At 39.5% G+C, this 27,295-nt stretch overlaps 1 protein-coding gene across 3 annotated transcripts in view; it reads right to left on the reverse strand.

Moving 5' to 3' along the window:
• Nucleotides 1–27,295, reverse strand: part of INO80 (INO80 complex ATPase subunit) — a 111,872-nt gene that overhangs the window by 73,635 nt on the left and 10,942 nt on the right. For 2 of the 3 annotated variants that reach the window (XM_012462465.3, XM_012462462.3), the window contains exons 6-17: nucleotides 26,724–26,938; nucleotides 24,714–24,767; nucleotides 23,087–23,290; nucleotides 18,470–18,665; nucleotides 17,301–17,368; nucleotides 15,971–16,180; nucleotides 15,091–15,171; nucleotides 13,902–13,997; nucleotides 5,732–5,791; nucleotides 4,532–4,674; nucleotides 2,463–2,547; nucleotides 1,044–1,161 (exon numbers count right to left, since the gene is read on the reverse strand). In XM_012462465.3, the coding sequence (XP_012317888.1) occupies nucleotides 1,044–1,161; nucleotides 2,463–2,547; nucleotides 4,532–4,674; nucleotides 5,732–5,791; nucleotides 13,902–13,997; nucleotides 15,091–15,171; nucleotides 15,971–16,180; nucleotides 17,301–17,368; nucleotides 18,470–18,665; nucleotides 23,087–23,290; nucleotides 24,714–24,767; nucleotides 26,724–26,938 (1,530 nt within the window). The remainder of the gene's footprint in view (nucleotides 1–1,043; nucleotides 1,162–2,462; nucleotides 2,548–4,531; nucleotides 4,675–5,731; nucleotides 5,792–13,901; nucleotides 13,998–15,090; nucleotides 15,172–15,970; nucleotides 16,181–17,300; nucleotides 17,369–18,469; nucleotides 18,666–23,086; nucleotides 23,291–24,713; nucleotides 24,768–26,723; nucleotides 26,939–27,295) is intronic. The other variant, XM_012462466.3, reaches the window with a different exon arrangement.

Genomic DNA, 27,295 nt, shown 5'->3' on the forward strand with positions numbered 1-27,295 from the left:
CCATCTTGCTATAGTCAATAGGGTAAATGCATTAGGCTCTGTTTAAATTAGAATTCATTTTTAAGTTTTAGGGACATTTTATTAGTAATAGGGTTATAAGCCTAACAAAAATTATCTGGGACTCTCAGTGTTCCCCAAAAATTATCTTTCAAAGGATGTCAGCTAATTAACAACTTGTAGTGTAAAATCACATAAGAACTTTTCTAATAGTGAAAAAGCTCATGTCTGTGTAATAAACGCTCCAGAATGCTCTTAAAATCAGGAAGATACTATTAAATAAGATCAAAAGTATTGATAAACAAGGTTTAAAATGCTCACAATGGAAACAAATCCTAATATACACAGAAAATAACAAAAATAATCCTTCTATTATTTCCTGTTTTTATTATAGGAAAAAAGCCTTGACCCATTACAAAAAGAATTAAATATGAATTTTTCTTTTTTTTTTTTTTGAGACAGTCTTGCTCTGTCACCCAGGCTGGGGTGCAATAGTGCAATTCTGGCTCACTGCAAACTCCGCCTCCCAGGTTTGAGCGATTCTCCCACCTGAGCTTCCTGTGTAGCTGGGATAACAGTCACCCGCCATCATGCCTGGCCAATTTTTGTATTTTTGTAGAGATGGGGTTTCACCACGTTGGCCAGGCTGGTCTTGAACTCCTGACCTAAGCTGATCTGCCCACCTCGGCCACCAAAGTGCTGGGATTACAGCGTAAGCCACTGTGCCTGGCCAATACAAATTTTTCAAGATCTAAATAAAAAATGAGGATTCTGCAAGGTAAAACATACTACTTTATGAATCATGCCTTATATGCCTTGATTGGTCAAGACTATAGTAGTAATCATCTAAACTAGTCCTTTTCTGACTCTGTTAAATATGTACAAAAAACATAATTATTTTACAAGCAAAAAAGTTTCACCGCCCCTCCCCAATTTGTCTATGTATACTGGAAGAAAAATTCATCAAATAAAATAAAATATGCAATTATGTGTTTGCCTACACCAACGGGTAGATAGGAAGAAAACTAGCTCAAACTACTACTCACTCTCATCAATAGCGGATTTGTTTTCGGCATGGCTCTCAATGTCCTTGGAAAACCATTCATTAAATTCCTCATGTGAATCAAATAATGTTGGCATAATGAAATGCAGCAGAGCCCAAAGCTGTAAACAAAGACAAAAATGAAATAGCTGTAGAGCGACAAAAATGAAATAGCTGTTGAGCAACAAAAATGACAGTGTGTGAGGATGTATTAGAGTAGAGAGAGAGAGAGAAAAAACTGCAGGTGTATTAAGTGTGTAACTGCGTAGAGATGCATGTGTATGTGTGTGAGTGAAACAGAATGAAAGAATTCAACTACATGCTTGCCTCATTAACCAACTCTAATTTTATTAGGTGCTGTAGCAAAATGTGATTATTTGTCAACTAATTTCAAACTAAAAGTTTGAAAGTGCAAGTCATGCTCAGATTTTGCAATGGGATAGTTGTAACGATCTTATAAAAATCCATTCCATAATCGAACACAACCTAAGGTAAGATAACTTGCTACTAATAATCCTAGATTAGGGGTTAGGAAATTATGGCCTGTTGGGCCAAGTCTGGTCTACCACTATTATAAATCAAGTTTTATTGAAACATGGTCATAGCTATTCACTTATATATTGTCTAAGGATACTTTATTAGACAAGCAAAGTTGAGTACTTGCAACCATGACTGTATGGCCTGCAAACTCTATAAACTATATACTATCTGCCAGTTTCTATAAAGTTTTCTTCTTTTTTTGGGGGTGTGGGGTTTGAGACAGAGTCTCACTCTGTTGCCCAGGCTGGATGGAGTACAGTGGCACGATCTCAGCTAATTGCAACTCCAACCACAGGATTCAAGCAATCATCCCAACTCAGCCTCCGAAGTAGCTGGGACTACAAGTGCACACCACTACATCTGGCTAATTTTTTTTATTTTTTGTAGAGTTGGGGTTTCACCATGTTGCCCAGGCTTGTCTTGAACTCCTGGGTTCAAGGGATCCTCCCATTTCAACCTCCCAAGTTGTTGGGATTACAGGCATGAGCCACTGCACTCAGCCTCTATAAGGTTTTCTGATCCTTATTCTAGATGATCAATTAACTACCCCCAAAACTTTTAGCTCCCCTCTGTGTTAACAAATATTATCTTTCAACTCAAGCAAAAACAAGTCTCTGCAATTAGATGTTTACATTTTCTAATGTAAACAGTATTTATTACATAAATACAAAAGAATACAGTAATTCACCGGCCTTATGCCAGAGAACAAGGAAACAAGAATGACACCTATGCCTAAAAGATGACTTAGGGCAAGTCTTTTATATGGGGACTATAATTTATACAAAGAAGTAGCACTGCAGGGGAATGGGTAAAGAATTCTCTGCTCTGCTGGAACCCTTCTGTTTTATGAAGATATAAACCTGGGACCTGGACTAGTGCCTACCTCTGCCATGGTGTTCTGAATTGGGGTCCCGGTTAGCAAAAGACGATTCCGACACTGGAACTGTAAGAGGATCTTCCAACGAACACTGTTTAATAAAATAAGTTACAAATTCATGTTAGCAACAAATCATTCTTTAATTATCCTACTGAGACCCCATATTGACAAAAACGCCTTCCAAAAACCTAACATTCAGAATCAAGTACTCCATCATGTATTCAACTGTAAAACATTATTCAACAAAGCTGAAAACAGGAAACTTCCAAGGAAAACAACTCCTCTCTACTGAAAACATGGTATTAGGATTTAGAAAAAAAAGCCTCAAATTGGCAGAGTAGGATCATTTCTGGATTTATAAACTCTTCTATTATCTTTAGTCAGTTTTGATGACATAAGTCATTTAATTAGAAAGTACGTATCTGTAGTATAAAGTGCTAAAATTATTAACCTGTGCACTTCCAGTATGAGTTTGGAGGGGGCAGTTACAGGGGAAGTGTGTGAAAAGAAAATGTAAAATGAGTCTCTGTTGCTCCTGGCCACAGGCATATGCTCCTTCAAACAACTGCAGTGTGCCATGCATGGTAGCTCATGTCTGTAATCCCGGCACTCTGGGAGGCTTGAGTCCAGGCGTTCAAGACCAACCTGTGCAGCATGGACAAACTACGTCTCTACCACAAATACAAAAAATTAGCCTGGCATGGTGCACTCCTGTAGTCCTAGCTCTGAGACTGAGGTGGGAGGATCATTTGAGATAGGAAGGTTAAGGCTGTAGTGAGCCCTAACTTCGCCACTGCACTCCATCCTAGGCAACTGAGCCAGACCCTACCTCAAAAAAAAAAAAAAAGAGAATGCTGTAGGAAGTAATGCCTTTCTGAGGATAGAAACTTCCACAGGAGGCCGGGTGCAGTGGCTCACACCTGTAATCTCAGCACTTTGGGAGGCCGAGGTGGGTGTATCACCTGAGGTCAGGAGGTTGAGACAAGCCTGACCAACATGGCAAGACCCCATCTCTACTAAAAATACGAAAATTAGCCCAGCATGGTGGCGAGTGCTTGTAATCCCAGCTACGTGGGAGGCTGAGGCAGGAGAACTGCTTGAACCCAAGAGGCAGAGGTTGCAGTGAGCCAAGATTGCACCACTGCACTCCAGCCCGGACAAGGGCAAAACTCTCTCCCGTCTCAAAAAAAAAAAAAAAAATAGAAAGTTCCACAGAAATTATCATCCAGCCAGTTAATACAGACCTCTAACAAAGTGCTAAGGACTCAAAACTTAATAAAAATACATCAAACCTGAGGTTTAATATCACTAAGTAACACTTGATATTCAGTTTGGGACCTCAAAGGTATTGGAATATTTTAAACACATAACTTAAAAGTATTCTTGGAGATCTGGAAACCATCCAGGGACTGAGACAATCTACATAAAAAAAAAAAGAGCATCCAATCCACATAACCTAACATTCTACTTCCTTAGAACTCCTGTCTAAAATAATAACTTAAAGCAAGGGCAGAGACTCCTTCCTGTATAGAAATTTTCCCTGAAGAGACAACATGTAAAAATGTCATATTCTTTTTAAAAATTTTTTCTTTTTTTTCCTTTTGGACCCATATCACAGAAACTATTTTATTTTATTTTTTTTTTCCTTTTGGACCCATGAAAAATGTCACATTCTTGAGAGGCAGATAAAAGTTGATAAAAGTCTTGAAATTCTTGGCATTAACATTTGTGTTCCATGAAAAAATTAAAAAGGGAATTTATGCCTTCTGATCAGGTACATGACTGATGCAGAGACCACACTTTGTCACATTCTAAAAGCTCTCATATATTGGACAAGTGGCTCATCCCTGTAATCCCAACACTTGGGGAGGCCGATGCGAGAGGATCGCTTGAAGCCAGGAGTTCGAGACTGCCTGGGCAACAAAGCGAGACCTTGTCTCTACAAAAAAATAAAATAAAATAAAACTCCTCATATCTTCATTCATATATACACATGTATATATGTGTGTATGTATGTGTGTATGCGTATATACTTAACCCAATGCATTGAGTTTGGTTTCTACTACTCATGTTACCTGGAACTACTCTTGAGCGCCTGAGCCTCATCCAGTACCATGTATTGCCACTTGACCCGCTGGAAATACTTTACATCCTGCACCACCAGCTGATAGCTGGTAATAACCACATGGAAGGGGGCATCCTGAGTGTAGAGGGTCTTCTGTAAATATAAAAGGGGAAGGGTGAAAAGAGATACCTAATAATTCATAATTAGGAACTGATGTATGGACTGTTTTTCTAGGGCCAAAATGTTTAAGACAGCCCTGAAGATGTGCTTCTCCCATATGGTAAGGAGATGTGCAGTGAAGTGTACCATACTGTGGGATTTTCTTTGTTGTTTTATTGTTAAGATAGGGTCTCGCTCTGTTACCCAAGCTAGAATCCAGCGGCGTGAGCATGGTTCACTACAACCACAACCCCCTGGGCTCAAGTGATCCTCCTGCCTTAGTCTCCCGACTAGCTGGGACTACAGGTATGCACCATCATGCCCGGCTAATTTTTTATTTTATGTAGAGACGGAGTCTCACTATGTTACCCAGGCTGGTCTCAAACTCCTGGCTCAAGCGATCCTCCTGCCTCAGCCTCAAAACGCTGGGATTATAGGGACCATGCCCAGCCACTGTATCTGTTTTTAAAGCAGTCGCATTACCACGAACTATGCTGAAAACTAGTCTTTAGCTTATTAAAGAAAAACAATTACTAGGCATTGTGACTCACGCCTGTAATCCCAGCACTTTGGGAGGCCAAGGCAGGAGGATCGCTTAAGCCCTGGAGTTTGAGAACAGCCTGGGCAACAGGATAAAACCACATCTCTAAAAATACCCATAAATTAGCTAGGCATGGTGTCGCGCATCTATAGTCCCAAAAATAAGCTGGGCATGCTGTCGTGTGCTTGTAGTTTGGGAGGCTGTGGTGGGAGGATTGCTTGATCCAGGAGGTCAAGGCTACAGTGAACCATGATCATGCCACTGCACTCCAGCCTGGGCAAGAGAGCAAGACCTTGTCTCAAAAAAAAGATTCTTAGTTCCTCCTGGAAATCAAGTCCAGCCGATTGCCAACAACAGAAAAAGGATTCTATCAGAAAAATAAGACACTTGATCACTGTCCAGAAATATGTAATAGATAAGAAGATTTTGTCTAAAAGAAATTATCCATATCAATTATAGAAATAACGACTGCATGTATGGTATGTATGTATGCAGTAAGTAGAATGTTACCTGACTCCAGAACCTTCTGATGACTTTTCTATCATGAGGATTTCCCCAATATGGTAGCACCTAGAAAAAGGGCCAATATACACATTACTTTCTATCGATGATCTTAAAAGTAACATAACAAATATGTAATTCAGAACAACTTAAAAATAAACTAATGAGTATAGAAATTCCTCTTCTGCGAATGGTGGAATAAGTGGTTTAACCAACCCTGTTGTCCAATTAAGTATGCATACACACACACACACACACACACACACACAAACACACACAATTCATTTGTCTGAAGGCATAAAACAGCTACTAAGACAATGGACAATTATGAAGGCCCAAATCAGAAAAGAATGGAAGCCCAGAAACATAAGCCTAATATGTGGTATGCTTTCCCACTGATGGTACCATTCCATTACAAAAGTTCTAGTTGAGAGGGTATGAATCTGAGGAGACTCTTTCTTAAGAGATGTAAGACACAGAGAACAAAAATTGTAGTTCAAGGAAAAAGACTTTTGTATCCAGCCACATCCTTGACTTTAAGTTGGAACTCAAAGGCTAGAAGGTAGTAGTAACAGTAAACCATACAGACTTGTCTTAATAGGTACTGAGTCCTAGCCTCAAAACATCTGAATTCCTGACTAGACTAAGAAGGCTTTGAATAATTTGCATTCCCTCAGCCCCCCAAAAATTACTAGTGGCAAAAAAACACATAAATCCTCTCTAAAAGAAAACAGCAGTAAGAGCCCACACTTAATCTCTAAAGTTTTTTCTATACAATGTCTGGCATAGCATTAAAAAACAACCAAAATACGGAAAGACCATATCACATGACTGAAAGTCTACATGAAAGAAAGATAACATACACAGAGGAGATTCAAATAATAAATAATATTAAAAACAGACTTTTGGTCGGGTGTGGTGGCTCATGCTTGTAATCTTAGCAATTTGGGAGACTGAGTCGGGCAGATCACCTGAGCTCAGGCGTTTCAGACCAGCCTGGGCAACATGGTGAAACCCTGCCTCTACAAAAATACAAAAGTTAGCCTGGTGTGGTGACATGCGCCTGCAGTCTCAGGAACTCAGGAGGCTAAGGCAGAATTGCTGGAGCCAGGGAGAGGCTGCAGTGAGCCAAGATTGTGCCACTGCATTCCAGCCTGGGCAACAGAGTGAGACCTTGTCTTAAAAAAAAAATTTTTTTTTAATGCTAATTTGTTAATGTAAAACAAGATAGAGAATTTCAGTGGCATGCTATAAATTAGAACCAAAGAGAATTTTCAGAACTAAAAAATATAGTAACTAAAATCAAGAAATTAATGGATGGATCTAAGGACAGATTAGATAGAGCTGAAGAGAAAATTAGTGAACCAGATGATAAGGCAGAAGAAAATATCCAGATTAATGCACAGAAAAGCAAAAGGACAGATTAGATAGAGCTGAAGAGAAAATTAGTGAACCAGATGACAAGGCAGATGAAAATATCCAGATTAATGCACAGAAAAGCATAAGAAGGCAAGATTCAGCACTTTATCTGTGATGTTTCTAGATGTGGTTTTCTTTTTCCTTATCCCTGGACCTTATAGTGCTTCTTGAATCTGTAGAGTGGTACCTTTTGTTGTTTTGAAAAATTTCAGCCAAATGGAAGCAAAAATATGCAGGAAGAAATGAAGATTAAGAAAAACTGAATATATAATATGAATAAATCTAAATATAAAAAGTATAAGCAATAAAATGTCTCATGGGGTTTAAAATATAAAAAGCATATAAAACCTATAGCATGTAAGTCTAGACAAAAGGGATGTAGTTCAAGTATACTGAAGTCTTGATATTATCTAGTCTTTATATATCTTAATTCATGGTTTTTTTTTTGAAGTCAAGAAGGCACGTTTTTCCCTCAGATAATCTACTAGAGAATAAAACAGGCCAAGTGTGGTGGCTCATGCCTGTAATCTCAGCACTCTGGGAGGCTGAAGCGGATAGATCACTTGGGGCCAGGAGTTCAAGACCAGCCTGGCCAACATGGCAAAATGCTTTCTCTACTAAAAAATACAAAAATTAGCTAGGCAAAGAGGTTGCAGTGAGCAAAGATCACAGCACTGCATTCAAGCGTGGGTGACAGAGTGAGACTCCATCTCAAAAAAAAAAAAAAGGAATAAAATAAATATATGATTAGTGCTATGGTTTGAACATCTCTCTCAAAGTTTATGTGTTGGAAACTTAATTGCTAGTGCAACAATATTGAGAGGTGGGACCTTTCAGGGGTAAGAAGGTCATGGGGGCTTTGCTCTCATGAATGGACTAATGCCATTATCACAGTATTCCCCCTCAACCCGGGCTCTTTGGGGTGATGCAGCAAAAAGGCCCTTGTGAGATGAGGGCCCCTCACTCTTTGACTTCTCAGCCCACCTAGAACTATAAGAAATAAATCTCCTTTCATTATAAATTACCCAGTTTTCTGTGTTTTGTTACAGCAGGGCAAAACTTACTAAGACAAATAGTAAGCTAAGAGAGAGAGGGAGAGCAATAACATTTATCAGTCCAAAAGGACATAAGAAAGGAGAGAAAGGAAAAAACTGGGACATACGTTCTCAGGATCTCCTGAGCACTATATTATGAGCCAAAAAACTTTTTAAAATAGGGTGAGTGCGGAGGCTCACACCTGTAATCTTAGCACTCTAGAAGGTTGAGGTGGGCGGATCACCTCAGCTCAGGAGTTCAAGACCAGCCTGGCCAACATAGTGAAACCCCAACTCTACTAAAAATACCAAAATTAGCTGGCCATGGTGGTAGGCACCTGTTATATGAGCTACTCTGGAGGCTAAGGCAGGAGAATTGCTTGAACTTGGGAGGCAGAGTTTGCAGTGAGCCAAGATCATGCCACTGCACTCCAGCCTGGGTAACAGAGCCAGACTCCATCTCAATAAATAAATAAATAAATAAAAATTAAAAATTTTTGCCAAACATGAATAGAGTAATACCAAGAACAAAAAAAAAACATTTTTAAATAAGGAAAAAACAAAAATTCAACAGGTGCCACAAGTAGAAAACAATTAGCAAGGCAGATTTAAACTCATATAGAATACATCACCATTTACATTAAAGCACAAACACTCCCAATAAAAGGCAAGCAATCCACCTTAAGGCCAGGCATGATGGCTCACCACTATAATCCCAGCACTTTGGGAGGCCGAGGCAGGCAGATCACTTGAGGTCAGGAGTTAGAAACCACCCTGATAACATGGTAAAACCCTGTCTCTACTAAAAATACAAAAATTAGCCAGGTGTGGTGGTGTGCACCTGTAATCCCAGCTACTAAGGAGGCTGAGATAGGAGAATTTATTGAACCCAGGAAACGGAGGTTGCGGCGAGCCAAGATTGTGCGACTGCACTCCAGCCTGGTGACAGCAAGATTCCGTCTCAAGAAAAAAAGAAAAGAAATATAGCTTAAATGATTTAAAATGATTAAAAGTAAAAGGAAGAAAAAGATACCATGTAAAAATTAAACAAAGATGCTCTCACATTCTGTATTCAGAAAAAAATTAACCAAAGAAAAACAATATATACTATCAGAAAATATAGATTTGCAGTCAAAAAGTCTTTAAAAGGAAAATTTCATAATAATAAAAGGTTCAATTCACCAGAAAGATGATTATAAATGTGTACATATCTTATAGTCTCAAAATATATAAAGCAAAAATGGATAGAAGAGAAATGGACAAATCCATAATCATGGTAAATTTTAATATACTTCTCTCAGTCAGTGTTAGAATAGGCAGACAAATCAGTGAAAACATGAACGAGCCGAACAAGTTAACAAACTTTGACCTAATCAACGTATGTGCAACACTGCAATAAACAAGGGCAGAATACCTATAATTTTCCAATACACAGAGGATATATAAAAACTGACAAAATGCTGGGCCATAAAAATGAGGTTTCAACAAATTTCAAAGCATTAAAGTCATAAAAAGCATGTTCTCTTACCAATGTGAATTTAAGCTACCAATGAATAACAAGACATCTAAACAATCCTCCATTCTTTGAAAATTATGAATTACACTTTTTATTTTTTAAAAGAGGTGGGGTATCACCCTGTTGCCTAGGATGGAGTTCAGTGGTGTGATCATAGTTCACCGTAGCCTTGAATTCCTGGCCTCAAGTGATCATCACACCTAAAAATACACTTATAAATAACCTGTGGATCAAAAAAGAACTTGCAAAGAAATTTAGAGATTATATCGAACTGGAAGATAATGTATATGTGACACAACAAACCTTTGGACGACTAAAGTCGTGCTCAGAAAGCAATAAATATCCTTAAATGTACATATAGTAGAAGGTGAAAATCAATAATCTAACCTCCATTTTAAGACATCAGATTTTTAAAAAAGCTGAAGGGACACGGTGGCCCATGCCTGTAATCCCAGCACTTTCAGAGGCCAAAGTAGGAGGATCGCTTGAGCTCAGGAATTTGAGACTAGTCTGGCCAACATGGTGAAACTCAGTCTCTACTTAAAATACAAACATTAGCCAGGTGTGGTGGCAGGGCCCTGTAGTCTCAGTTACTCAGGAGGTTGAGGCAGGAGAATCGCTTCAACCTGGGAGGCAGAGGTTGCAGTAAGCCACAATCATGCCACTGCACTCCAGTCTTGGCAACAGAGCAAGACCCTGTCCCAAAGCAAAAGTAGAAAAAGCGTGCAGTGTGGGGCTGTATTCCAATATGTATGACTTCCAATTTTATATGCCATATTCTATGAAATTTTATTTTTTATCAATAATTTTAAAATGTAAAAACTATTCTTAGCTTATAGCCGTTCAAAAACAGGTGGCAGATACCTCAATAAGTAGAATTACCATGTGACCTAGCAATTCTACTCATAAGTACATACCCAAAAGAAGTGAAAACAGTAAAAGTGTTCAAACAAAAACTTGTATAGGAATGTTCCTAGCAGTACTATTCACAACAGCCAAAAGGTGGAAACAACCCAAATATGCATCAACACATGAATGGATAAATGAAATGTGATCTATACACAAGATGGAATATTACTCAGCCATGTAAAGAAATAAAGCACTGATACATGTTACAACATGGATAAAGCTTGAAAACTTTAGACTCAGTAAAAGAAGCCAGACAGAAACGGCATTCTCAAAGTGTCCAGAATAAGCAAATTCAACCACAGGAGGCAGATTTGTGGTTGCCAGAGGCTACCGCACGAGGGAAATAGGAAATGACTGCTTAGTGGGTAGGGGCCTTCTGTTTGTGGTGATGAAAAAGTTTGAAACCAGAGAGCAGTGATGGTTACACAACATTGTGAATGTACCTAATGCTACTACATTGTACTTTTTTTTTTTTTTGAGATGAAGTTTCACTCTTGTTGCCCAGGCTGGAGTGCAATGGTGCAATCTTGGCTCAACGCAACGTCCACCTCCCAGATTCAAGCAATTCTCCTTCCTCAGCCTCCCAAGTAGCTGGGATTACAGGCATGCGACACCAGTTAATTTTGTATGTTTAGTAGAGACAGGTTTTCTCCATGTTGGTCAGGCTGGTCTCGAACTCCCAATCTCAGGTGATCCGCCCACCTCAGCCTCCCAAAGTGCTGGGATTACAGATGGGAGCCACCGCACCCAGCCCATTTTTTTTAATAAGCTTGGTCTGTAGGGACACACTACCATGTATTCTCAAATTTTTTGTAGAGACAAGGGCTATGTTGGCGAAGCTGTTCTTGAACACCTGGGCTCAAGCAATCTTCCCACCTCGGCCTTCCAAAGTGCTGGGATTACAGGCATGACCCACCAGGTCCAGCCCATTTTTAAATAGTTAGAATGGCAAATACTATGTTCTATGTATTTTGTCACAATAAAAAATATATTGAGGCACTAGGGAAAAAAAAATCAGGCCAAATGCAGTGGCTCATGCCTATAATCCCAGCAATTTGAGAGGCCAAGGTGGGATGATGGTGTGAGGCCAGGAGTTAGAGATCAGCCTGGGCAACATAGCAACACCTCATCTCCACAAAATTTAAAAAAAAAAAAAAAAAAAAAAAAAGCTGGGTGTGGTGGTGCACACCTGTAGTCCTAGCTACTTGGCAGGCTGATGTGGGAGAATGGCCTGAGGTGGAGTTCAAGGCTGTAGTGAGCTATGATCATGCCTCAGCACTCCACCTTGGGAGATGGAACAAGATACTGTCTCTAAGAAAAAAAAAAAATCAAGAGAGGTGGCAACGCGCACAAGCTATATTACACTAAACTAGACTATCAAAAGAAAGTTCAACATGCAAATGATAGCTCTGTTTCAGGCATACTTATAAAGTCAAAGGAAAGGTATCAATGACATTAGTAATAGCACATTGCCATCTATACGCCAGTGGAAGAGCTACTGAAAAAAGTGGTGAAAAAATTTTAAGACCTTGTATTTTTCAATATCTGCATTGTTCAATATATACTGAACATTATATGAAAAAAAGAGGCAGAAACAGATGGTGATCATCATATTCGAAAAGGCAAACAATTCAAGAGAAAATACTCAACAAGTTGCACTAGAATTATCTCATCATCTCAGCAAGATGAAAGTGAGTCAGTCAAGTTAAAAGCTATACATCCTAATGCTCCTTGTACAGTTTCTACATCTACAATTTAGCCACAAAAATGGGACCACAGTCATATAACTGCCTCAAAGTGGGAAATCTCACACGATTTCCTATTCCATACAAAGCATAAGCCAGAAAAATAGCTGTCTCACATTTTCACCCTACCCCATGCTCTTTAAACTACATGAAACCCATCTCTATTATGGAGACCCAAAATCACAGATATCATGTGAACATACCTTGATATATAATCTCCAAACTATTATCCTAACTATGCAACTTCATTACCATATGCCCTTAGAAATAGAACACATATTTTACTCATTTTCAACCCTTTTAAATTGCAAACAATGTAATAAATCCTATCCATTCTTTCTTAAATTCCTCCAACTTTTCATAACTAAGCAGCTGTTTAAATCTTATCAATGTCTTACCCAACCTGATGCCACATACTTCCCTGCTGATCACTTCCAAAGTCAACCTGAATTCTTTACCTCTGAATTAGTTAAATCAATGTTCACATTATCTACCTCAGACATTATAAACTGGACTAAGACTAGAGATCAGACTTTAGAGGATTAAGAAAATGAATTGGCTAGGTGTGGTGGCTCGAGCCTGTAATCCCAGCACTTTAGAAGGCCACGGCAGGTGAGTTACCTGAGGTCTGAAGTTCGAGACCAGCCTGAGCTACATGGAGACACTCAGTCTCTACTAAAACACAAAATTAACCGGGTGTGGTGGCGCATGCCTGTAATCCCAGCTACTTGGGAGGCTGAGACAGGAGAATCACTTCAACTTGGGAGTGGAGATTGTGGTGAGCTGAGATCATGTCATTGCACTCTGGCCTGGGCAACGAGAGCAAAACTCCATCTCAAAACAAAAACAAACAAGCAAAACAAACAAACAAACAAACAAAAAAACAGCCAGGCGTAGTGGCTCATGCCTGTAATCTCAGCACTTTGGGAGGCTGAGGCAGGTGGATCACCTGAGGTAAGGAGTTTGAGACCAGCCTGGCCAACACGGTGAAACCCAGACACTACTAAAAATACTAACAATTAGGGGGCATGGTGGTGGACACCTGTAATCCCAGTTACATGGGAGGCGGAGGCAGGAGAATCGCTTGAACCCAGGTGGCGGAGGTTGCAGTGAGCCGAGATCACACTGCACTCTAGTCTGTGTGATAGAGACAGACTTCATCTCAAAAAAAAAAAAACAAAAAAAAAACATTCTTTTGAAGTATTAAAAAAAAGAAAATGAATTATTTACAATAGATTTGAATGAAAAGAACAATGCCATAAATGACAGGATGTGTATTGAAGGTATCACTTGTCAAAATCTATGTTAAATCAAATCAGGTAGATTTTTTCTATTACAGCAGTTTGACCGGGAGTATCAATTCATGAGGCTAAATGCAGTATGCACTCATTGCTCCCATCAGTAACTTTTATAATGAATGTATCCAAGTTATTTTGGAAACAATGTATGAAATTTAAAACTATTATGAGTAATTAAATTAGTAAGGTAGCAAAGGGAGAGTCAAAAAACTTATTTTAAAAAGCAATAGATTTTTTTTTTGTTTGACTGATATTTACCTTAAATTTAGGAACAAATCTAGTAAACTCCTGGTGCCAATTGTTAAGTGTAGATGCGGGTGAAATTATTAAGAAAGGTCCCCAAATGTTCTCTCTCTGCAACAGAAAAACCGAGTCAGTCAACTATACGACAAGGTAAGGTATTTAATTCAAAATTGTAATTAATGACAAGAATGATTTAAAAAGAGGAAACAAATAACAAGAGAAACAGTGACTAATTCCCAAATCTGCACATTTAATAATAATATCCTATGTTAATAATTAGAACATAATCAAGAACATACTTTGAGAAAAAAAATGGCAAGAAATTATTCCCTCTTCTGACCTCTTATAGGTCTTAATTTATATCATCCATGAAGCATTTATGATACACTGACTTGTGTGTATTGTTTTCTACTACACTAGTTATCATGACAATATTACAGTTATTTAATAGGTATAGAGCTTTTGGTTTTTTTTCAGTATTTTTACACATATTTTCTTATTTAATTCTTATAAAATTCCTGTAAAGTAGATATTGCCTCCACCTTATAGAAGAGGAAACTTTTTTTTTTTTTGAGATGGCGTCTCGCTCTGTCACCCAGGTTGGAGTGTGCAGCGGTGCAATCTCGGCTCACTGCAACTTCTGCCTCCCAGGTTCAAGCAATCCTCCCATCTCAGCCTAGGAGCTAGGATTACAGGGATGCACCATCACTCCTGGCTAATTTTTATTTTTTTGTATTTTTAATAGAGACGGGGTTTCACCACGTTGGCCAGGCTGGTCTTGAACTCCTGACCTCAAGTGACCCACCCACCTTGGCCTCCCAAAGTGCTGAGATTACAGGCATGACTCACCCCACCTGGCCTAGAAGAATAATCTAAGCCTCAGAGAGTTAAGTTGAAAAGATAGTAAATAAATTGCCCAAGTTTACACTGCTAGTAGAGTAGAGCTGAAATGTTAGCCAAGGTGTTCTGATCTATCTACGGTCCCCTTGCCACTCAAAATCACATGCTCAAAAATTGTCCTATCCCTCTTAAAATCCAAAAAGTTATACAATACTGTCCCCTTATAAAGCTCTGCAGGCAAGATCAAATCCTACTATCTTGGAATGCTACAGAGTTTAGCACAGTGCTTTATAAGTGGCTGATTTTTAACAGAAGTTAACCTAAATTCTAGAGAAAAGAAGATAGAAAGATTGCATCTACCCACCTCAGCCAGATGGGCCAGGAGGGCAATGCTCTGTACTGTTTTACCAAGGCCCATTTCATCAGCAAGAATGCCATTAATACCCTGGGGAAAAAAAATACATGGTCAACACCTCCTCCATTTCATCAAATAAAGTTAAACCTATTATCAAAAAGAACAACCAAGGTAACAGACTTGTTTAAAGAAAAGTGACTAGAGATACTTAGCCTCAGCACTATTACCCACTGCTACAGTAATTGCCTTTGCCAATGCTACAGCTACACCTATGAATCATGATACATGAGACAGATAGGCCAAGCCCACTTTTTTAGCTAATCCAACCCAGACACAAAAACAATTAGATTTAACAAGACCATATAAGTCAAACCATAAGAAATATACAAATATTCTCCAGTTAGGATCTCCAGGTTAGAGAGAAAAAAAAAAAAGACATCAGCCAGGTGCAGGGGCACACACCTGTCCCACCACTTTGGGAGGCCGAGACAGGCACATCGCATGAGCCCAGGAGTTTGAGACCAGCCTGGGCAACAAGAAGAGACCCCATTTCTACAAAAAATAAAAAATTAGCCAGGTGTGGTGGCACGTGTCTGTAGTCCTAGCTATTATGGGGGCTGAAGCAGGAGGATCACTTAAGCCCAGGAGTTTAAGGCTACAGTGAGCCATAATCAAGCCACTGCGCTTCAGCCTGGGTGACAGAGTAAGATCCCGTCTCAAAAAGAAAGAGAAACAGAGATCTCTTTCTGCCTCTTGTCAAAGGATATAGCTTTTTAAAAGGCTGAAATCTAAAACATGGTCTGTGCTCATTTCACAATCCCACTGAATCAATGACTTTAGAAAAAGAGATGATAAAAGAGAATGAATATGACATAGTTCCAAAATTTACCTGTTCATAAAGATTGGCCAACCAGTTCATGCCTTTCAGCTGATAACCTTTCAATTTGCCATTAAAAATTGTAGGCTGTGGAATATCCTCACCAGCCCGGATAGATGGGTTTGCCAGGCTATAACTCTCCCCAAACCCAGTGCCAGACTTGTTTGCCGCCCGTAGGGCAGCCGCTCGACTTTCTTTTGCATCTTCATCAAATGACCTTGTCTGGAAAGTATAAAAAACAAAATTAGAAAAAAAAATGAAGAACAATATTAAATGCAAATAAAACACACAATAATATACTCTGTGCTAAGAAACATAATTGGAACAAAATTTCTCATAATCTCATAATATAATATAATATCATATGACATCATTTCTATAAAACATAACATATATTACCAATATTTAATGTAACAATTATATTAGAAATTGGGGAAAGTCACATTCGTCTATCCTTGACTTGTACTCTGTTAATGTTAAAGAGAGGTTCCTGGCCGGGCGCGGTGGCTCAAGCCTGTAATCCCAGCACTTTGGGAGGCCAAGGCGGGTGGATCACGAGGTCGAGAGATCGAGACCATCTGGTCAACATGGTGAAACCCCGTCTCTACTAAAAAAATACAAAAAATTAGCTGGGCATGGTGGCGCGTGCCTGTAATCTCAGCTACTCAGGAGGCTGAGGCAGGAGAATTGCTTGAACCCAAGAGGTGGAGGTTGCAGTGAGCCGAGATTGCGCCATTGCACTCCAGCCTGGGTAACAAGAGCGAAACTCCGTCTCAAAAAAAAAAAAAAAAAAAAAAAAAAAAGAGAAGTTCCTATGCAATACATTAAAAACAGCAAATTCTTTACTTAATTCAACCAGATTACTGTTTTTATCAGATTTTGTTAAACATCACTATATCATAAATAACAAAGAGCAAGTTATTACTTAAGTGAAAGAAGGCAATAATAGCAGTTTTTTTTTTTGAAAGAATGATATGGCTCTCTTAACAGGCCAAGAGAATAGTCTTTTTCACTAAACGTCTATGATGTATTTCATACTATATTGCCCATGATTACTCAAGAGAAAGAAAAAAAAACAAAGTGTTCTAACTTCAAATTAATATATTGCTAAAGCTAGACAACCGAATATTCGTTTTCCTGCCTTTCTTCTAGTATTCCTACTATTCTAAAGTAAAAGAGACCCAGCCCCGACCCTACACACAGTTACTCACACACACATACACAAGCTAGTCAATGCTTTTAATTGAAAATTTGACTAAGACTAAAGGAAGACCACCTAAGTAAAGGCTTGTGGGGTATTTCCAGGGTCAATTATAGCAAACTTTTCTATTTGAAGACTCACCCGAGCTTGGTGAATATGATAAGCATTTTCAGCATTCTTCAGGGCTTGGGCTTTAAAATGGTTACTATCTGAAAAGGAAAATTTGTGAATTATCACACTTCATCAACTGTTCTTCTAAAATGCAATTAACACCAACAGAGCCAGGCACGGTCTACAGTCCCAGCTACTCGGGAGGCTGAGGCTGGGGCTGGAGGATCGCTTAAGTCCAGGAGTTCTGGGCTGTAGTGCATATGCCGATCGGGTGTCTGCACTAAGTTCAGCATCAATATGGTGACCTCCTGGTAGTGGGGACCACCAGGTTGCCTAAGGAGGGATGAACCGGCCCAGGTCGGAAATAGAGCAGGTCAAAATACCAATATAAGTTGATCCCTGATTCCCTAGTTCTACTTATCGCTGGGCTCACAGAGGGTGGGGGAAGAGAAAGGCTAAATTCCGAGAGGTAAGAAGCTGGAAATATAGTGGAGGCAGAGGGCTACTATGGTCTCCAGTAGCCAAAGCAAACTCACAAAAAAACATCACAGCACTAGGGTCCACTTCCTCTCAGTATTGAGGTTTCTTCTACCAAATGATACCAAGCTACAATTATCAAGACAATCAGGTTTCAAAATGTTAATATATTTATGCTAGGTGAAACTATTTCAACAGGAAAAATGAGACATATGTAATCCCCAAGATATTCTAAAACGGTTATAATCTCTACTATTTCTAGTTCAACACGATCTTAATCAACATCCTCTGTGAAATTCTTCTCAAACTTCATCCCAATTCCTTCCTCTCCTTGTTGTCACATAAAGAAAAATGAACAGTCACTTTCTCGTGCTTAAATAACCAAGAATCTTATTATGTGAAAGATGGTTTTCTCTGCTGAAACACAGTTCAGTTCCACTGAACTCTGATTCCAATACCTATTATTTCTACTAACAAATCACAGCAAAATATTCCCAAACTTACAAGATCGTATACCACATCCTTTCCTATTCAAATTCTTTAATAAATAGTCTCAGATTTCTGTTACAGAAACACACACTTTCCCTACTCAAGTACAATAAATCTCTCTTTTCTGGTAAATTGCCTATGAATCAATACAGAACTTGCAAGAATTAATGTATATAACCTTTAGACATAAAAAAGAGAGGTAGCCTTCTTCTAACTCCTGATTCAGGACTCACCATAATCCTCCTGTGTGATGTTAACTACCACTCCTCCACCTATATCGATTTGTCTCTGGGTAGAACTGTCTTCCAGTTTCCTTAGGATTTCTTCCTGAATACCATCATGACCCATGTCTCTTTTGCGACTCATGAAATGGGCATACAGTTCTGTCTGGGTGATTAAGAAGTTGAGTTTTCGCTGTTGCCTCTTGGCCTAAAGAGAGAAAAAAGTGAAAATAGAGCCAAACTATCAATTATATCCAAGAAGTGGTCGAGAATTCACCACTTTTATTTGCATACAATTCCTTTACAAATCCTTTACTTTTAAAACGTAAACACTGCTGATAAACAATTTTATTTCAGCCAAGTCAGTGGCACTAAGAGCAATGAATAAATTTCTTTTCTTTTCTTTTTTCAGACTGAGTCTCGTCTGGTCACACAGGCTGGCATGCAGTGGTGCAATCTTGGCTCACTGCAACCTCCGCCTCCCGGGTTCAAGCTAGTCTTGTACCTCAGCTTCCAGAGTAGCTGGGATTACAGGTGAGCACCGGTACACTTGGCTAATTTTTGTATTACTAATAGAGACAGGGTTTCACCATATTGGCAAGGCTGGTCTCTAACTCAGGTGATCCACAGGTCTCAGCCTTCCAAAATGCTGGGATTACAAGCGTGAGCCACCACGCCAGGAGCAATGAATAACTTTCATTCATAATCTACTAGTAACCAGTGTTTGGCTCTCCTTTATACTGTGAATCTTTTCTCCATTACACTTCTGACTAAAATATTTCTTTCCTACATTACTTTTCTATGGTGGCATTGAGACAACAACTAAATTCAAACAATATATTCCATTTTATAACCTGGATGGTAGATACATGTGTATATAGCTTTATTATTTTTGAAAATGTAAACATGTCAGAAACTCTTCTTTTTTTTCTTTTTTGAGACAGAGTCTCACTTTGTTCCCCAGGCTGGAATGCAATGGCATGATTTCAGTCTCCCAGTTTCAAGCAATTCTCCTGCCTCAGCCTCCCGAGTAACTGCGACTACAGGTGTCCGCCACCATGCCCAGCTAATTTTTTGTATTTTCTAGTACAGACGGGGTTTCACCACGTTGACCAGGCTGGTCTCAAACTCCTGACCTCAAGTGACCTGCCCACTTCAACCTCCCAAAGTGCTGGGATTACAGGTGTGAGTGACCATGCCCCACCAGCCACTGCACTGGCCCAAAAACGCTGTCACCAAAAGTCAAAATAACTGACAAAGAACTATAAATCATTCTGAAAGCCAACACAATAGGTATATGAAATTAAGCTAATGGAAAGAAGAAAATAGTCCACAAAACAATCTATATTTTGGCCAGGTACAGTGGCGCACACCTGTAATCCCAGCACTTTGGGAGGCCAAGGTGGGTGGATTACCTGAGGTCAGGAATTCAAGACCAGCCTGGTCCATATGGCAAAACCCTGACTCTACTAAAAAATACAAAAATTAGCCAGGTGTGGTGGAGGGTGCTGTAATTCCAGCTACTTGGGAGGCTGAGTCAGGAAACTCGCTTGAACTCAGTTGCAGTGAGCCAAGGTCACGCCACTGCACACTAGCCTGGGTGACAGAGTAAGACTGTCTCAAAGAAAACAAAACAAAAAAACCCCAACAACCTATATTTCATCTGTGATAATAATGGCTACAAAAAATGAATATAGACTGAATACACTCATGTACAAATATACTTTTTTTTTAAATGTGAGAAAGCTAAATTAAAAGTGCCTTTCAGTTGGACTGCTTGATCTCAGCAGTTCGAGACCAGACTGGGCAACATGGCAAAACCTCATCTCTACAAAAAAATACAAAAATTAGCCAGGCACGGTGGCATGAGCCTGTAGTCCCAGCTACACAGGAGGCTGAGGCAGGAGGACTACTTGAGCCCAGGAGACTGATGCTGTACTGAGCCAAGATCACACCACTGCACTCCAGCCTGGGTCAGAGAGTGAGATCCCTTTTTTAAAAAAATACCTCTACTCTAACCAGGTAAGAAAAATAATCACAGTGTCAATAAATGAAACCATTCTTAAGATAAACAATAAAATGAAAACAATCCAAAATACCAAATTATATGGAACACAGAACACAATATAAGTAGCATATTAAAGAATCATTGCTTTTCTTTTTGATTTTTTTTAACCAAAAAGGAGCATTATTAGTCCAAGAGTCATTATTTTGAATTATTTTATAACAAAACTCATAAAATATACTTGATTTATCCTTGATCCACTCTCCCCAAAGAAAAACAATAAAATAAGGAATACAGGAAAAAAAAAAAAAAAGGCTGAAAGTACAAATAAAGCAGTAATCTATATATAATTATCCTGTCTCTTTAAAGCTTTATAGCACTTGAACCAGATCCAAAATAGAGGGAAACCTGAGAAACAGTGAGAGAAAATTAAGTTTCTGTCTTAATGAATGTTCATGTTTCAAGCCTAAAGTGCTACCAAGAAAATCTTAGTTTTTTCTGAAGAGATGGTATCTCACTCTGTCACCCAGGCTCGAGTGCAGTACACGGCTCACTGCAGCCTCAACATCCCAGGCTCAAGTAATCCTCTCCACCTCAGCTGCCAGAGTAACTGGGACTATAGGCACGTGCTAATACACCTGGCTAATTTTTGTACTTTTTTTTTTTGACACAGAATCTCACTTGGTCGCCCAGGCTGGAGTGCAGTGGTGCGATCTCGGCTCACTGCAACCTCCACTTCCTGGGTTCAAGCAATTCTCCTGCCTCAGCCCCCTGAGGAACTGGAACTACAGGCACATGCCACCATGCCCGGCTAATTTTTGAATTTTTAGTAGAGACGGGTTTTCATCATGTTGGCCAGGTTGGTCTCTATCACCTCACCTCATGATTCTACCCGCCTTGGCCTCTCAAAGTACTGGGTTTATAGGCCTGAGCCAGCATTCCTGAAAAATTTTTAGACTTTTTATAGATACAGAGTATCACTATGTTGCCCAGACTGGTCTTGAACTCCTGGATTCCAGAGGTCCTCCCACCTGTGCCTTTCAAACTGCTAGGATTATAGGGACGAGCCAATGCACTCAGCCTAAGAAAATCTTTCTTCAGTAAAACAATTAAGAAAAAGAACAACATCTTTAACCTTAAAGAAGTTAACTAATATCACATGATTAAATGAACAAAATAGATTAAGAAAACAGAAAGGATATGTCAAAGTTTAAGTTCAAAAGTTCAAAGAAAAAGATGCATAAGTCAGAATAACCATCAGTTAGCTAACAACATAAGAATCTAGGTTGCATAAATCTAGAATGTAGGCCCAGTTGCCTGCAAAACTTTAAGATCTGTGGCTCTCAAATGACTTTAAATTCTGTGAGTTAAGTATTCCCAGAAGCATCAAATGTTTACTAACTTGATAATGATTACTGTGCATGCAAATATACAAATTAACAAGGAGAGAAAAACAAAACAAATTAACCAGGAGACTTAAGAGAACTGAGCAAAATCCATCTTCATTCTCAAAGTCATGATAAAATAAGGGAAGATCAAGAGCTCAGAAGAAGCCCCAAAGATCCACTTTGACATGAGTTGCTACATATACCTGAAAGAAAACATCATCCAATCCACTAATTCCCTTCTTTCTCCAAATCTCAACTCTCCTTCCATTCAGCTCAGCTGGTTTATTAATGGCAATACAATGACTTTGCCTTCTAATTCTCTCCTCTTGCTTCCATCAGCAACATACATAGCCTACATTAGCTGGCATCAGGTTTAGCAATAGTACTGGCTACAAGTTAAAACAGTAAAGACAGTCAGGCATGGTGGCTTATCCCTGTAATCCCAGCACTTTGGGAGTCCAAGGCAGGTGGATCATCTGAGGTCAGGAGTTTGAAACCAGCCTGCCCAACATGGTGAAACCCCGTCTCTACTAAAAATATAAAAAACTACTCGGGCGTGGTGGTGGGTGCATGTAGTCCCAGTTACTCGGGAGACTGAGGCAGGAGAATTGTTTGAATCCAGGAGACAGAAGTTGCAATGAGCCGAGATCGCACCATTGCACTCCAGCTGGGGTGACAAGAGGGAAACTTCATCTCAAAAACAAATGGTAAAGTAGGTGAAGGGTAAGTCTTAGAAAACTGGGCTCACTGTCCCCTGTTCCTATCTGGCCCTGAAGTTAACATCTAGTTCTTATAGTCCAAAAAAAGCAAAACTGCAGTCAGCACCTACAAACAAACCAAGATGAATTAAAAGCTACTTTCTTTCTCTTTTGCTCATTCCTTCTTCTAGAGAATAAGAGCGCAAAATAGATGAAGACAGCCTAGAAGAAAAGAGAAAAAGGCCAGAGGAGGGCCTTACCAAAACACTAAAAACAGAATTGGTTTACTAGACTACAATTACCATCCTCAAAATTAAGTCTTTAAAAAATTTTCAACTTTGGGAGACCAAGGCAGGCGAATCACTCGAAGCTAAGGAGTTTGAGACAAGCCTGGGCAACGTGGCAAAATCACATCTCTAACAAAAAAAAAAAAAAATGACAGTGTCATTGGTTAGACATACAATTTTCAAAATGCAAACCAATCTCTTCAAATGGCTATAGTAATTAGGATTTTCAAAATGTTATGCTTTTGCCCTACCTCCCGCATTTCCTCATCTAACTTTCGCTGCTCCAAAGCTTCCTTCTCTGCTCTCTTGCGGTGCTCCTTCTCCACCTTCTCATATTTCTTCCAGTACAGAAGCATCTCCTTGGTGAGGCGCCGGGCACGAGGCAAGGTTTCCTTACAGTTCTTCTGGGCCTGCAAGGCAGCTCGACGTACCTCCTTCATGCACTGGTGAGCAAGCTGAAAACAACAACAGCATTACAGCAGAAAGGACTCCATATACCAGAGGCTGGTTCTCCCTAGACTCTATACTACATCATTCCTCAATCTGTTCACTACAAACCGTCATCTTTGACCACATCTCTTTCTTCTGCAACATGATTAATGTTCTGGTACAGTACTGTGACACAGGCCCAAACCCTGTGGGGTCTGAGATCAGGGATAAGAAATCTATCCAATTTGTATCACCTTAGAAGATGAAAAATTATATATAATGACTAAGAAGGACGTGGGATGTGCTGAGAGGTTACAAAATGTTATTGCACACATTACTAACAGCTATCACTGCTTATTATATGTTTAGCACCACTTAAAAATATATTAAAGTAATTTACAAAAATCCTATGAAGTTGGTATTATCATCACCCTCATTTAGAATTGAGGAAACAGATAAATTGAATGACTAGCCCAGAGAAACAAAACTAGTAACCTGACCTCATCTGATCCTCACAATTCTTAAAAGAGGTTGAGTCGGGTGTGGTGGCTCAAGCCTGTAATCCCAGCACTTTGGGAGGCCGAGGCAGGCGAATCATGAGGTCAGGAGTTCGAGACCAGCCTGGCCAAAATAGTGAAACCTTGTCTCTACTAAAAATACAAAAAGTTAGCCAGGGATGGTGGCAGGTGCCTGTAATTGCAGTTACTTGGCAGGCTGAGGCAGGAGAATCGCTTGAACCAGGAAGGCGGAGATTATAGTGAGCCAAAATCGCACCATTGCACTCCAGGCCAGGGAACAGTGTAAGACTTTGTCTCAAAAAAAAAAAAAAAAGGTCAGGCACAGTGGCTCACATCTATAATCCCAGCATTTTTGGAGGTCGAGACGGGTGGATCACTAGGTCAGGAGTTCAAGACCAGACTGGCCAACAAGGTGAAACTCCGTCTCTACTAAAAAAATACAATTAGCTGAGCATGGTAGCTCATGCCTATAATCCCAACTACTTGGGAGGCTGAGGTAGGAGAATTGCTTGAACCGGTACCCGGGAGGCAGAGGTTGTTGTGAGCTATCACGCCACTCCACTCCAGCCTGGGTTACAGACCGAGACTCCAACTCAAAAAAAAAAAAAAAAAAAGTTGTATGCATTAGCTTCCTCTAAGGGAAGGTATTCACATCACTATTTCTTAGACAACGAGACTGAAGACAGGAAGATTCTATGAACTGCTCAAGAAATCAGAGTGGGCTATGGTCTTATTCAAGAAGGTTCAAATATCAGAAATGTGAGGAAGAACAATTTTATTTAATAAAAAGATTCAGAACATTCAAAAACTCCGTTAGTAACTATTAGATTCATGATCAACAGGTCACAATGGACAAGAGCAGCAAAATGGACCCAAAGAAGAATATATTCCAGCAAAACATGAAATGGAAAATATAAAACTACAATTTTACCTTTCGGCTATTGGTGAGAAACAGGTTACGAGCTGAAGCCTTCTGCTTATTTGCCTAAAATATTTAAAAAATATTATTTCATTTAGGATTCATATTTGAACTAAGACTATGTAGAATGAATTAATTTATTCAATTCCTAGAGGGTTAGAAAATGTCAAGCCAAGCAAGATACATTACTTCTATAAGTCATCCAGATGTACTGTCTCAACATCATACATAAAACTACTAAAGAAGCATCAAGAATAACTCTGTATTGTGGATGCCTTAAGTAACCTTCTGTTTACTTTTGAGAAGATATTAAGTTATATGCAAGGCTTGAAGTGGACTAGTAAAATGTTAAAATACCTAAACCTTAGCACCCCCTGATTAAAAACATGTTGCTTACCAGGGCCAATCTGCAAGGCTAAGAGAACAGGGCACCCAAATACAGGAATCATTAGGAGAAATATAAGCTAGTCTCCTAGGTTATGATTCTACCCCACCTTCAGCTGGGACAACCTGTTGTCACAATTACTCAGTTTCTGCCACTGAGTACAAGGCTAATCTTCTCTAAAACTAAACTCCAAGGAAGACCTAACACAAAATGACCCAAGAGCCCACAACCCAGTATCCGGCTATTTGTATTTTCCACTCTAGCTAAGGGGGTAAAAAAAAAGTCAGTACAGAAACCTGACTTCCCATATGTCTGTTTAACACGGAAGACACAGAAGAGGCAGAGCTGGGTGACCCTTTCATTACTGAAGAGCATTCTCCTTGATACTGAAGAAACAATGGGTTCAAAGTGACAAAGAAGGTCTGAAAGCCATTTCTGTAATGTTTGCACATCAGACAGCGAGTTTAAGAAAATATTTGAGCCTTTTATAAAAAAAATCTTAATTATTAAAGAGCTATCTCAAATACAAAGAGAAATCTCAAATATTCCCACTAAAAGTCATTTTTTAGCCAGGCACAGTGGCTCACACCTTAATCCCAGCACACTGGGAGGCCAAGGCGGCTGGATCACCTGAGGTCAGAAGTTTGAGACCAGCCTGTCCAACATGATGAAACCCTGTCCCTACTAAAAATAGTAAACTTAGTAGGGCATGGTGGCACACGCTTGTAATCCTAGCTACTCAGGAGGCTAAGTCAGGAGAACTGCTTGAACCCAGGAGGCAGAGGGTGCAGTGAGCTGACACTGCACCACTATACTCCAAGCTGGGGACCAGAGTAAGACTCCATCTCAAAAATAATAATAAAATGTCATCAAAACCAATTGAATTAAAAGAGTAAAAATGCTTAAACATGTTTCTTTCAAATCATTCACATTTTATTCTAGTACCTATGATTATCCAGCAACATTCAAACGTTTGTAAAGTCTCTAAGAAATACATCATCTCCTTTTTGTTTATTTTATTTTTGAGACAGGGTCTCATTCTATTACACAGCCTACAGTGCAGTGGTACCATCTCAGCTTGCTACAGCCTCAACCTCCTGAGCTCAATCTATCCTCCCACCTCAGCCACTTCAGTAGGTAGGGCTACAAACACGTGCCAGCACACCCAGTTCATTTTTGTAGTTTTTGTAGAGATGGGGTTCCACCATGTTGTCCAGACTGGTCTCAAACTCCTGGGCTCAAGCAATCCACCCGCCTCACCCTCCCAAAGTGCTGGGATTACAGGTGTCACCCACCATGCCTGGCCTCTTTTTTATTTTTTCTAACATCACCTATAAATTGGCTGTCAAGTATCTATTGTTACATTTAAGAAAACTGCATTCTTTCCTTGAAGAAGTTTCCCTCCAACTTTTTTACCAAGAAGCATCCCACAATAACTAATTGTCTTGTGAATTCCAACCACATTCTAGAAGAAACTGTTAACTGAAGAGTACTACTCAGCATTCTCTTAATTCCAACAGATTAGTTTCCTTTTGAAACTCCTATCTGTGAAAGTATTTAGCTCCCAGAGTTTCTCTTTGGAGGATGGGGAGAGAAAACACTCTCCCAATCTCCGTGTCCTAGAGGCATTCATTTACCTTTGGTAGTTCCTTTTTCACAATGCTGAGCCATACTTTCCTACGACGAGCATTAAGCTGCTCGATGGATAAGTGCTTTTTCTTGGTGCCAGGAGGAGGTGCATCATGAGAAAACTTGGCAAAGACTTTGGTCTGGTGGTGATGGCGACGAGGGGATTCTTCAGAGGAAAGTTCTTCATCTCTTCGTCTTTTTTTCTTCACTTTTTTCAACTTAGCTGCAAAAGAAACACATTCTAACAAGGTTGCATATCCACAGGAGATGGTCACAAAGCAACCTCATGACTTAAAAAATGCAAGGTTCTTTCCTTATTCCACCTGACACAACACACATCACTTTACCTCCTCAGGCCCATGAATATTCCTAGAAAAGTAAAGAAAGAAAAACAACAGAGAAGAAACATACTGATGGATACCTCACTAACCTGGAAAAGAACATAGGATACTCACTTTGTTTATATGAAAGTGGAATACAGAATAAAAGCTGAGCACCAAATTTCTTTTGAATCTAATAGGTAAGGAAGTGTCTGAGGTATCACAGACTCACGTAATAGTCAAAGTAAGGAAATTTATTT

The sequence above is a fragment of the Aotus nancymaae genome, unplaced genomic scaffold (genome assembly GCF_030222135.1).
Source record: "Aotus nancymaae isolate 86718 unplaced genomic scaffold, 86718_ANA_hifiasm-v0.15.2.pri h1tg000011l, whole genome shotgun sequence".
NCBI lineage: Eukaryota > Metazoa > Chordata > Mammalia > Primates > Aotidae > Aotus > Aotus nancymaae.